At 43.3% G+C, this 13631-nt stretch overlaps 1 protein-coding gene across 1 annotated transcript in view; it reads left to right on the plus strand.

The window, feature by feature from the left end:
* The first annotated feature begins 9258 nt into the window (after positions 1-9258).
* The window catches only part of ttbk1a (tau tubulin kinase 1a), a 40508-nt gene continuing 36135 nt past the window's right edge, over positions 9259-13631 (plus strand). Inside the window, exons 1-3 of the mRNA XM_062438461.1 lie at positions 9259-9411; positions 11681-11828; positions 12021-12094. Of these exons, the coding sequence (XP_062294445.1) occupies positions 9304-9411; positions 11681-11828; positions 12021-12094 (330 nt within the window). The 5' untranslated portion in view covers positions 9259-9303. The remainder of the gene's footprint in view (positions 9412-11680; positions 11829-12020; positions 12095-13631) is intronic.

The following is a 13631-nucleotide window of genomic DNA, read 5'->3' on the forward strand; positions in this document are numbered from 1 at the left end:
CGGAAAAGGAGCGGACGGTGCGCCCAGGTAGGCCCGACCGTCCCCGAGCGCACGCGAGCAGACCCGAACCGACTCGGCTCCGCACTCAGAGAGAGCCGCCAGTGCGTGTGTGTGTGTGTGTGCGTGTGCGTGTGTATGTGTGTGTGTGTGCGTGTCCTGCAGTGAATGCATTGATTGATCAGACTATAAGTGATCCGGTCAGATGTTTAATTGATAACTCGGTTCATACGGTTCAGATTTATTGATCAGACGGATGCTATGTTGCGCATGCGCAGAGGGGACCCATGACTGTGCACTGCAGAGAGGAGGGATGCAGAGAGAGAGGGAGGGGGGGGGGGGGGCATCCTCACTGCTCATCACCTCAGTTTGCTTTTAAAATATAAATGAAATATATTTATAATCTGCAGTCTGAGCTACGGAGGCCCCTTAGTGCCAAAATGATGACAGACAATAATCAACGGTCACATGGTCACAAAGTCAAAATCATCAAATAATGAGAATAAGATCTTTATTTAAACCTTTAAACAGGAAGCAGATAAAGACTCTTTAACACTCTGATACATGATTGGTTAAAGTGGTTGTTTAATAGTATCCTGTAGGAGGAAGGAAAGGAAGAAGGAAGGAAGGAAGAAGGAAAGGAGGAAGGAAAGAAGGAAAGGAGGAAGGAAAGAAGGAAAGGAGGAAGGAAAGGAGGAAGGAAAGGAGGAAGGAAAGGAGGAAGGAAGGGAGGAAGAAGGAAGGAAAGGAAGGAAAGGAGGGACGAAGGAAGGAAGGACAGAGGAAAGAAGGAAGGGAGGAAGGAAGGAAATGTAGGAAGGAAGGACAGAGGAAAGAAGGAAGGAGGGAGGGAGGGAGAAATGAAAGAAGGACAGAGGAAAGAAGGAAGGGAGGAAAGAAGGAAGGGAGGAAGGTAGGGGGGAGGAAAGAAAGAGAGAAGGAGGGAGGGAGGAAGGAAGGAAGGAGGAAAGGAGGGACAGAAGGAAGGAAGAAAGGTGGATGGAGGAAGGAAGGAAGGAAGGAAGGAAGGAAGGAAGGAAGGAAGGAAGGAAGGAACAGTCAAAACAGACGACAGGAAGGTTAATAGTTTATACTTTGATAGAAACTAGTGTGAGTGACATTAATGAGCTTCTCTTTATCAATATATAACATTTAGTTGTTTTTACCATTATGATCATATTAACCCTCCTGTCGTCCTCCCCGTCTCTTTTGACTGTTCCTTCCTTCCTCCCTCTTTCTTTAATTTTTCCTTCGTTCTCCCCCTCCTTCCCTCTTTCTTTGCTCCCTCCTCCTTCCTTCCTTCCTTCCTTCCTTCCTTCCTTCTCTCCTTCCTCCCTTCTTCTTTTCCTCCCTCCCTCCTTACTCCTTTCCTTCCCTCCTTCCTTCCTTCCTTCTTTCCTCCCTTCCTCCTGTCCTTTCTTGACCTGAGGACAACAGGAGGGTTAATAAGGGAAATGCATCCTAGTGGAGATACAAGCCATAAAATCTTAAATATATTAAAAACATTCATAGAAATGTTTAACTTTAGGATTATATCTTATTTTCCACTGCTGCCGGTTTAAAGGTTAAACATGTTAATTCTTTATTTGGTGATTATTGATTATTTCTCACTTTTATAACATTTAATGCAAATTCTAATAATCAGATATAAGATTATTTATTATTTTCATTCTTAGAGGGAGGAATAAGGAAGGAAAGGAGGGAGGGAGGGAGGAAGGAAAAGAGGAAGGAAGGAGGGAGGGAGGAAGGAAGGACAGAAGGAAGGAAGAAAGGGGGATGGAAGAAGGAAGGGAGGAAAGAGAGAAGGAGGGAAGGAGGAAGGACAGACGGAAGGAAGGAAGGAAGGAAGGAAGGAAGGAAGGAAGGAAGGAAGGAAGGAAGGAAGGAAGGAAAAGAGGAAGGAAGGAGGGAGGGAGGGAGGAAGGAAGAACAGAAGAAAGGAAGAAAGGGGATGGAAGAAGGAGAAAGGAAAAGAGGAAGGAAGGAGGGAGGGAGGGAGGAAGGAAGGACAGAAGGAAGGAAGAAAGGGGGATGGAAGAAGGAAGGGAGGAAAGAGAGAAGGAGGGAAGGAGGAAGGACAGACGGAAGGAAGGAAGGAAGGAAGGAAGGAAGGAAGGAAGGAAGGAAAAGAGGAAGGAAGGAGGGAGGGAGGGAGGAAGGAAGAACAGAAGAAAGGAAGAAAGGGGGATGGAAGAAGGAAGGGAGGAAAGAGAGAAGGAGGGAAGGAAAGAAGGACAAACAGAAGGAAGGAAGGACAGAAGGAAGTAAGAAAGGGGGATGGAGGAAGGAAGGGAGGAAAGAGAGAAGGAGGGAAGGAAAGAAGGACAGACGGAAGGAAGGAGGGAGGGAGGGAGGAAGGAAGAACAGAAGAAAGGAAGAAAGGGGGATGGAAGAAGGAAGGGAGGAAAGAGAGAAGGAGGGAAGGAGGAAGGACAGACGGAAGGAAGGAAGGACAGAAGGAAGTAAGAAAGGGGGATGGAGGAAGGAAGGGAGTAAAGAGAGAAGGAGGGAAGGAAAGAAGGACAGACAGAAGGAAGGAAGGACAGAAGGAAGTAAGAAAGGGGGATGGAGGAAGGAAGGGAGGAAAGAGAGAAGGAGGAAGGGCTGATGGAAGGAAGGAAGGGAGGCTGTAGTGTCTAATCCACATTGTGTTTTCTCTCTAAGGTTGAAGGCTGAGTGTGTTTGCTGGTGTTTATATGAGCTGCTGTCCGATCACAAGCTAACGTTTATCACAAGCTACCGTTTATCACAAGCTAACGTTTATCACAAGCTAACGTTTATCACAAGCTAACGTTTGCAAAAGAAAACTGTAAAACTGTGGATGTTGTTTGTGCTTCACGGTCCGACGTCTGCTCACCAAAACACTTCCAGCTCAGTCGGTTAGGAGGTAGACACGGTGGGACAGTTTGGACGTTGATGGTTGAAGGTTTTTGCTTTTATTTAACAAACAGAGAGACTAGCAGCAGCAATGTTTTCACCACTTTCTGATGTTCTCGAGGGTCAAAAACCTCAATAAAAACAACATTTACAGTCTCAGAAATGTTCATTAGATGTCACAAAACCAACAGTTAAGTTAATAAATCACTTAAATCATCCTCCACTGTACGAATGATATAAAATGCATACATTGGTGCATGAGGTATTTAAAATGCAGAAAAAATATAAAAAGGTAAAGAAATATGCAAAAAATAACCAATTATGTGCATCCAGTTTATGGACCAAATGTGATGTCACCCATGTCTTATTGGATTAGGGTAATGATTGGCCTGAAGTCACACAACCAAATACCCAACTCATCTCAGCAAGATGATGAATTCATAAATCAGTTAAACTAGTTTTAAAAGCAGCATCAGGTTTATTAAAATAAACACCTGATGGCTTTTACTCTGCTGCTAAAGCTGTAAACATCGTCGAAATCCCATGTGGTCGTGCGAGATTCCCGCACAGATCTCTAGATGTCCTATGTGCGGGATCTCGTCAGACCACACGGGATTTCAATGATCGTGTGAGATTTCGACGATGTTTACAGCTTTAGCAGCAGAGTAAAAACCATCAGGTAAGTGTTTATTTTAATAAACTCCTGGTGTACTTACAAACTTTCCAATACATTGATTTATGAGTAAAGATCCTATTTGTACTACTGTAGAAGTTTGATAACAACCCAGGCTTTATTAGGTTATAATAATGCCTTCGGCGGATGGCTCTAACTCCACTAATTTGCAACCAAATGAAAAAAAAGGGCTGAGGGTGGTGGTTATATAGACGTCATGGTGCATATGACGCTAGGTTGAATTTACACTGAACCATCGCTTTAAATACTGCTTGTAATGAGTTTTTTTCTCTTTGTAAAACAGAGTCGAAGTTTCTGATTTAGCTTCGACAACTTACGATGTCTAAATAATGGATAAACAACTCAGCCTGCAGGGGGCGCTGCTGTTAGTGCCACGAAAGGAGCCAAAGTCAGAAAGTGGTGAGAGATATTGCTGCTGTTGGTCTCTTCTTTCTTTAATTAGTGTTTTAATTAGTAGTTATTTTAAATCTTCCTACAGCAGAAACATCTGAAATAAACATCTGAAGCTGAAAGTGTTTTGGTGAAGCAACGTCTCGTGTCAAAGGTCTCATTCAGGTTAGATGATGATATATATTTGCAGTGTGAAGATCTGCAGGTTTTCCCTCATTGCTCCTCCCCCCCCCCCCCCCCCCCCTGTGATGTCACCGTGTGAGGTCAGACGGTGGTGGCGGTGGCGGTGGCGGGTCTCCTGGTTAACTGTGCCCTCTGTTTTGGCTTGTAGGCTAACACAGGAACAGGAAGGGTTTTGTCCCGCTCAGGATTTGTTGTAAGACGTCAGGTTTTCCGGGAGCTCAGAACTATGGTGAGCTCTGACTGACTTCATCAGATCGAAACTGGAATGATGCAAAAACCCGGCTTCTGGCAGAGCACCCCTCCTTCTCTCCCCCTCCCCCCCCGCCCTCCTCCCCTCTTTTTTACCAGTAACAGATGAGTAGATTTATAGGTGAAGAGGAGAAGAAGAAGAGCAGACTGAGGTTTGAAGGTAGAGAAACTGTCTGACAGGATGTTTGGACTCTGATCAGCTGCTGAGCAGATTCACTGCTGCAGGACCGCAGAGCTTCTCTCATACGCTGAATTATCACCATCAAACTAACATATTATACAACACTGTGCAGTAATGCATCATACAGTAGAATAATACAGTATGATATAAGACTCAAACATACTAAACTATACAATAACATATACAGTATAATAACAAGCCAGGTTTGATCCTTTCTATTAACCCTTACCCAGCCAGCAGGTCCATGTGGGTCCCACAAAATTGTCCCATTGGGGCTTGAACTGTATGAGCCCCATAAGGGATGTAAATGGGTAAAGTGGGCATAAACTGTACAGACCAATCTAAGGTCCATTCTGATCCCACTTAGACCCCATATGGGGTCTACATGGGTCTGACCCATAGACTGTATATAAGATGGATGTAACATCCGTGACGTCACCCATTGGTTTGTGGACTGCTGCTCGGAGGCCAATAGTATCGGATCTGAGCAGCGCCATCTTGAATCTTTCAGGTGCATGCTGGGAAAAATAAAAACAGGGATTCTACTTATATGGGCATCAGGAGGAGCATGAGGCGCCCTCCTGAACCTGTGAACCAATCAACCTGTCCATCACGATGTAGCCAACCCTAATGCATACCCTGCTTTATCGTCAAATATAAAATCAGGGAGGCCAAAATGTCCCAAATGAACATCATACTGCATTGAAGAAGGCTTTAAACTAGCGATTGAGACCATAAACACATTTTGAAAACGTTTACTGAGGTTAGAAATCAAGTGAGAAGTTGGTGAATTCTCCATTGACTTGTATAGAGACGGAAGTCCTTTTGACACCAAAACGGTCGCCCCCTGGTGGCCTTTTGATAGAATGCAGTTTAAGTTACTTCCGTGTTGGCCTCATTTCAGAGTACCAGAACTCCCCGCCTGGTCTCACCCAGTTGGGCTCCACCTGAAACCCAGTCAGAACCCAATTGAAACCCATATGGGTAAACACAGGTGGGGTCACCATGGGAACTGCAGACAAACCCACTTGGGACCCATATTACAGCCCATGTTTAACCCTTATGGGCCCACATGGGCCTGCTGGCTGGGTTCATTCTGTTCAGTGTCCAATTTGACCCTTTTTTTTTTTTTTTTACATTTGAGAGCTGTAAAAACACAATATACACATTACTATTATCCAGACTTTAACTAATGTGACCCTCAGTTTATGAAAATGTAAATAAAATGCATCATTTTTAAACTTTTGTGCAGCTGAGACACATTTTTTTAGATGCTAATGTATACATGTGAGATGTGTTCATTCATTATCTATCAAATGTTCTGCTGGACCATAAAATAGTGATAGTGAATGTCTAATCAAACAGAAAGATTAAAGTCTTAATGACTGAAGGTGAATTAATGAATGTGAGTTAGTGTAGAGACTAATTATGAGTGAGTATATGAACAGTATGTGAGGGTTTAAACCTCCTGTATTGTTCTATAAATCACCACCAAACACAGTTAACATATAATAAGTTAAACTTCCCGTTGTCATGGTGATGGTTTATTGAGGGAAACTCTGTGGCCCCGCCCCTCCCCCCCCTCCCCTGCAGTGATTGGCGGCTCAGCAGCGAGTTGAGGCCTGCGGCAGGTTTCACTACATCTCCGGTGTTACAGTGTGCCAGCTGCTGGCCGGTGTGCAGCTGATGGTGATGATGCTGCTGATGATGATGATGTTGGTGCTGTATCACTGCAGATGCAGGGAAGACTCCTCCCCTCCTTCCCAGTCTGTCCAGTCCTCTGTGGGAGCTGGTCTGACTGGAAACACAGCGGACACTCTCCAGTATATCTGCAGTGCGCCTGAGCTCTGCATGCACTGATGACGGCCCGTGGCATTGCATGCAGAACAGCATGGTTTGGGGACTGACATGCATCACTTTGAACCTACAAATTCCCCCACGAATCCACCGAGAACTGAGAACCATTCATGGCAGCCGAGTCGCGTCAGAGCAGCGAGTTTAACGGCGGAGTTCAGCTCAGGTCGACTCAGAGTGATGTCAGCGTCTCAGCTCGACTCCCTCCACTGATCACACATTTACTGACTCGTGTTGTTTAGTTCAGACTCATCAGAACATCCAGGTTTTACTTTACAAACACAGTCAGTTTTACCCACAAAAGGTCCAATTAGAAAAACACAAACTTCAGCAATCGTCACCTTTTTACTCATTAAATAATCAAATTCAGAACAATTACAACGAGCCGGACAAATCAAAAATACTAAAAATACTTCCCAACTTTCTGCCAGTGAGAGCTACCTGACAGGCTGAAATCAGGGTTAAAAAGTCCAACAACTTTAAACTAAATGAGTTTTTTTTTAGCTGTACAAAGTCCTCACACAGAAATCACAGAACAGCCTGTTTCTGATGTAGCGCCCCCATCAGGAGTACGGAGACGCAGCAGCAGGTTTATTTCTACGTTAAATAAATAAAACTTCCTGTTAAAAGTTCAGGACGGATCCCAGTTATAGTAAAATATCTGTAGTGAAGAAGTGTGACGCTTCGTTTCTTCCAACTTCCAACCTCAAAAAGTCATGTTTTCCAAATGCATAGAAGTCAGACACAAAAACAGCAATGCAGTTAATTTTCTAAATAAAACACCATGTGCAGACTCCCAATTGTACTTTAACAATAAACACAATTAAAACTGAAAAAATAAAGAAACTATTACACTACATAGCTGACTGACCCTTCAGAGTAGAAGCAGAAAAATAGACCAAGTCCTTCAGAGTGACGACTAACAGTTTGTTTGCTTTAAAGTCTCAATAAACGACATTCAGCCCTTCATGATGTCATCAAACTGTTCGTAAGAGATAAAGCAAAGTAACCCCCTGTGTGTGTGTGTGTGTGTGTGTGTGTGTGTGTGTGTGTGTCTGTGTGTTGTAATCTGAACTCCTCTGCTCATTAAAGCCACTCCAGTCACGCGTGCATGTGAGTGTGCATGTGAGCGTGCATGTGAGTGTGCATGTGTTAGTGCATGTGAGCCCCTCCCATCAGTTTCCAATGTCGCGACACAAAGTCTCAAATTAAAGTGAAACAATCATTTAAATACGTCTGGAGCAGAATTATTGATCCATAACTGATCAGCTCTGATTAGTTTGATCTGAGTTTCGGTTCAAGGAACATTAGACACCTAGTGGGGCTGAATGTCGTATATTACACCTTTTAAAGTTTCCTCTCAGTATCATTTAAAATGTTCTAATACTAACGTCAATCAATCAGTCAATCAATCAATCGACACAAAGCACCAGTCATCTGAAGGCTCTAATTTCATTTAAAGAGACTCAACATTCACACATGAGCAGCAGAAAAGAACTCCCCCGTTGATCTTTGATACCAAAATATATTTATATATATTTATATATTATAGAAATATAGACACGTTTTCATATATAACGTTTTCTGAACACAAACAGCTGCACAACAACTTTATCCAAATAAAAAATTGAAATTGATGGTTTGAACCTGTGAACCAATCAACCTGTCAATCACCACGTAGCCACGCCCTAATGCATACCCTGCTTTATCGTCACATATAAAATCAGGGAGGCCAAAATGTCCCAAATGAACATCATACTGCATTGAAGAAGGCTTTAAACTAGCGATTGAGACCATAAACACATTTTGAAAACGTTTACTGAGGTTAGAAATCAAGTGAGAAGTTGATGAATTCTCCATTGACTTGTATAGAGACGGAAGTCCTTTTGACACCAAAACGGTCGCCCCCTGGTGGCCTTTTGATAGAATGCAGTTTTAAGTTACTTCCTCGTTGGCCTCATTTCAGAGGACCGGAACTCCCCGCCTGGTACAAACAGTAAATTGTCAATAAAACACCATATCAACTAGTTTGGCATGATCTTACATTATAACTTTTATATTAAATAAAGGTAATGGAATACAATTGTTCTAAATATTACATTTACTCTGGTTACCATGGAGATCAGGAAACATTTACATGTTTTAAATGAAGTCATTATTAGTATAAATCCACTTAAATACACTGTAGGTGATAAAATATGTAATATATATCATTCTTTTGTGGTTACACCATTTGACATTTTCAGGAGCATTCAGTCTTACTTTTGGTAAAAAATGGTGCAAATGTCATTTCAAATGATATAAAACCAACAAAAATACTAAATGTACATTTTAACAAACCTGATGCTGCTTTTAAAACTAGTTTAACTGATTTATGAATTGCTCATCTTCCCCCCCGTCCTCGGTGTGGGTGGGGTTTTTGGGAGGTTTTGGGGGGGGGGGGGTTGATGACGCCATGCTGATGGTTGTTAGTTCAGGCGGTTCATTGGTCGATGATGTCGGGCCGTCGCAGCTGCAGTCAGGATGAGACCTCAGAGTTTCTGCTGCTTCCTCTGCAGACATGATATTTGCTCCAGTTACTGCAAATACCATCACACCCCCGCCCCCCCTCCCTCCACCCCAACCCCCCCCACCAGCCTGTAGCCTGATCCAACTGAAGAATGGCTTGTAATGGCAGCCAGCCATCTCTAATGCCTGTTGTTACTCTGCACAGGGCTGAGGGTCGACTGGGAGCCTCCCAGCACCAGCATCATGTTTGAAATGGACTGACTCTTCTTTCCTCCCCTCCCCCCCTCCCTCCTCTCTTGTGCCCCCCCCTCCCTCTCAGATAAATGGCTCGTTTAAGCTGGGAGCTGCTCGTGTTCTGTCTGGCTGGCAGATGCAGTGCCTAGTCCCCGGCCTCCAGGACAACGCCAACATGAACGGGACGTCCGAGCAGGCCGACATCCTGCCGCCAAACTGCATGGTCAAAGACCGATGGAAAGTGGTGAGTCAGCGGGAAACACCGCCAACACATGTCACACGTTTACTTCACAGTCCTGATCATAGATTGTATATAAGAAATGGACGTTACATCCGTGACGTCACCCATTGGTTTGTGGACTGCTGCTCGGAGGCCAATAGTATCGGATCTGAGCAGCGCCATCTTGAACATTTCAGGTGCATGCTGGGGAAAATAAAAACAGGGATTCTACTTATATGGGCATCAGGAGGAGCATGAGGCGCCCTCCTGAACCTGTGAACCAATCAACCTGTCAATCACCACGTAGCCACGCCCTGATGCATACCCTGCTTTATCATCACATATAAAATCAGGGAGGCCAAAATGTCCCAAATGAACATCATACTGCATTGAAGAAGGCTTTAAACTAGCGATTGAGACCATAAACACATTTTGAAAACGTTTACTGAGGTTAGAAATCAAGTGAGAAGTTGGTGAACTCTCCATTGACTTGTATAGAGACGGAAGTCCTTTTGACACCAAAACGGTCGCCCCCTGGTGGCCTTTTGATAGAATGCAGTTTAAGTTACTTCCTCATTGGCCTCATTTCAGAGGACCAGAGCTCCCCGCCTGAATGTGATGCAGAATATACAAAAAATGGAAATAAAATGCATAATTTTTTAATTGTGCAAAAATCATTGTATTCTTCATAGTCTATTTTTATCCATAAATAAATAGATAAACACTTTGTTTATTCTCTGACAGCTTCATTAAGGATTAATTAATGACTGATGAGGAATTTATGAATGTAAATTGGTGTAGAGACTAAATATGAGTCAGAATATGAACAGTACATAAAGGGTTAATGGTCCACTTCGATAGTGACCTGATACTTTATGACAAACTATAGTTAACAGTGAACCTTTAAACTCAATAAATCACATTGTATTTGGATCTTTACCACAAAGAGCTGCTGCTGTCTTCTCCATTAAGTTTGAAAGACGATCTTAGTTTCCTCTTAGTTGGAGAATTATCTGTAAATAAATAAAATATGAGGTGAGAGATGTTTTTCAGCCCTGAGTCGTGTCTGCAGGCTTCTGTAAGTGCTGTGAGTTAATAACTGAAGGAGAGGAGCTTCTCTTATCTGGGTTTTTAGTGTTTGGACAGGCTGATGAGATAAAGAGAATTTACTAAATGAATCAACCCCCCCCCCCCCCCCCCCCCTCGTATGAGGACATTACGATCTTCTCTCTAAGTTGTCTGATGACGACATTTAACCCTCCTGGAAGGAAGGGAGGAAGGAAGGAAAGGAGGAAGGAAGGAAGAAGGAAGGAAAGGTGGGAGGAAAGAAGGAGGGAAGGAAGGAGGTAGGGAGGGAGGAAGGAAGGAAGGAAGTAAAGGGGGAAGGAAGAAGGAAGGAAAGGAGGGAGGAAGGGAGGAAAGGAAAGAAGGAAGGGAGGACGGAGGAAAGAAGGAAGGGAGGAAGAAGGACGGAAAGGAGGAAGGAAGAAGGAAGGAAACGAGGGAGGAAGGAAGGAAGAGGGGGAAGGAGGGAGGGAGGAAGGAAGGAAAGAAGGAAGGGAGGAAGGAAGGAAGGAAGAACGGGAGGAAAGTCAAAACAAACGGTGTCAATTTGACCCGGGAGGACGACACAAAGGTTAAAGGGTTAATACCAGTAAAATCACATCTGTGGTTCTTTGAGCTTCTTTCTCTCTTTCATTTTTTTTGGTCTGAAATTAGAAGTTGCGTAATGCAGTTTCTGTCTGAACCAATCAGCTCGCAGCGTGGAGGCCGCAGGCTGTTTGCACTTCACTGATCAATTAACTGTCCTCATTGAGCTTCTACACACTCAAACACGTCTTTATGTAGTCGAGAGGACCGACTGACTATTGATATCATGTTTTATTATCAGAGACTCTGCAACTTAAACTATAACATATATTTCTATAAGATACTTCTCTGTCAGTGAGATGAAACTCAACTATAAAGCTCCATAAAGCGGAGGAGGAGATTCACTGCGAAATATAAAATGATAAGTTTATAAAGAACAGAATATGTTCAAACAACACAAACATACAATAGACAGAGAGATTTTAAACCACACCAACAGAGAGGTCGTAAGTAATAAAGATAAAATATAAAATAGACAAAAAGATGTGTCTATAGTATCTACAATAATAATCAAGAGGAACTGATGTAAAGAGTAAACAGATGATTGGTTATCAGTGATTATTCTGGTGTCTGATTGGTTCCCTCCTCTCCTCCTCTTCTCCTCGTCTCCTCGTCTCCTCTCCTCCTTTGTCTCTCTTCTCAGCTGAAGAAGATCGGCGGTGGCGGGTTCGGGGAGATCTACGAGGCTTTGGACCTGCTGACGCGGGAGAACGTGGCGCTGAAGGTGGAGTCGGCTCAGCAGCCCAAACAGGTGCTGAAGATGGAGGTGGCGGTTCTGAAGAAGCTGCAGGGTGAGAGCGAAGAGGGTCCAGCTGTTGTTTGTCTGTTCTTCATTGATTAACTTTCACTTTACTTGTTTTATTTTCTCCTCTCACTGAAACAATCCTCTGCTGCTGTGATGCATTATGAGTTCTTTGTGTGTCAGATGTTGTTCAGCATTAACATACTTTGAACTAACTAAGTTTTTTTTTCTTACTTTTCAGGTAAAAATCACGTCTGTAAATTCATCGGCTGCGGGAGAAACGACAAATTCAACTATGTGGTGATGCAGCTGCAGGTCAGTCTGAATGTGGACGATATTGCATATTAGCAGCTGTGAGTTGGCAGACATTATATACAGTTGCAATCAAAGTGAATCCAACCCCCACTGCAAATAAGGTTTATTGGCAAAATGTACAAACTAGCAGCTGTTTGCAATAAACAAATCAAACAAGAACAATTTAAATAGCTCAACACAACTAATATCACAAGTGTTTTCTCCAAATTCAACACAAAATGCCACTTTTAATGACTACTGCAGTCTCAAAATTATTCAACCCCTTCATGACAAGCATCTTTAGAACATAGTAGAGCACCCTTTTGCTGTTATGACCTGCTGCAAACATGATGCATAGCCACATACCAGCCTCTGGCAGCGGTCCTAAGGGATCTTGGCCCCTTCCTCATGGGCAAAGGCCTTCAGTTCACTAATATTCTTGGGTTTGTGCTGCAACCTTTTTCAAATCCCAACAGAGATTTTCAATGGGATTTTTAAGTCAGGCGACTGTGATGGCCACTCTAGTATCTTCCAGGACTTCTTCTGAAACCAAGCTTTGGTGGACTTTGAGGTATGCTTGGGATGACTGTCCTGTTGGAAGGTCCAATGACGCCCAAGCTTCAGCTTCCTCACAGACGGCATGACATTTTCTCCCAGGATTTCCTGATACTTGATTGAATCCTTCTTGCCCTCCATACGCTGCAGGTTTCCAGCCCCAGAGCATCTCTGAGCCACCGCCATGCTTCACTGTAGGCAGGGTGTTCTTTTGAGCGTATGCTTCATTCTTCCTCCTCCAGACATACCACTGATCCATAGGCCCGAAAAGTTCCAGTTTTGTCTCATCCCTCGACAGAACAGAATCCCAAAACCTCTTTGGCTTATTTATATAGTTTTGAGCAAATTGGAGCCGACCTTTCTTGTGCTTTTGGGTCAGTAGTGGTGTACGTCTTGGAGTACGGGCATGGAGCCCTTCAGCGTTTAGTATGCACCTTACTGTTGAAACAGAAACCTCTTGCAGGTCTTTTGCAGTCAGTCGAGTGTTTTTGACCACCTGCCTCCTCAGGAATCTGGTGGCAGCCGTTAATAGCTTCCTTTTTCTGCCACGTCCAGGTAGTGCAGCCACTGTTCCTTTAACTTTAAATTTGTGAACTATGCTTCCAACTGTATCTCTAGGAACATTCAGTGCCTTTGCTATCTTTTTGTATCCTTCTCCTTGTTTGTGCAAGGCAATGATCTTTTCTCTGAATGTTTTGGACAATTCCTTTGACTCAGCCATATTTCTAACATGCAATGAAACGTCACCGTCAACAGTCCAGGTATTTGAGGGGTTTCATCTCAAGCAAACCTGATGCAACTAATGAAGCCCTTAACATGTTGCATCAGGTGTGGTTTAGACCACACCTGATTTGCAAATGTGTGCTCTTATGAGGAATTCTATTCAGGGGGGTGAATATTTCTGAAACTGCAGTAGTCATTGAAAGCAGGATTTATTGTTGAATTTGGATAAAATCCTTGTAATATTATTTCTATTTAACTATTTAAACTGTTCTTGTGTAAT

The sequence above is a fragment of the Scomber scombrus genome, chromosome 2 (genome assembly GCF_963691925.1).
Source record: "Scomber scombrus chromosome 2, fScoSco1.1, whole genome shotgun sequence".
Classification (NCBI taxonomy): Eukaryota; Metazoa; Chordata; class Actinopteri; order Scombriformes; family Scombridae; genus Scomber; species Scomber scombrus.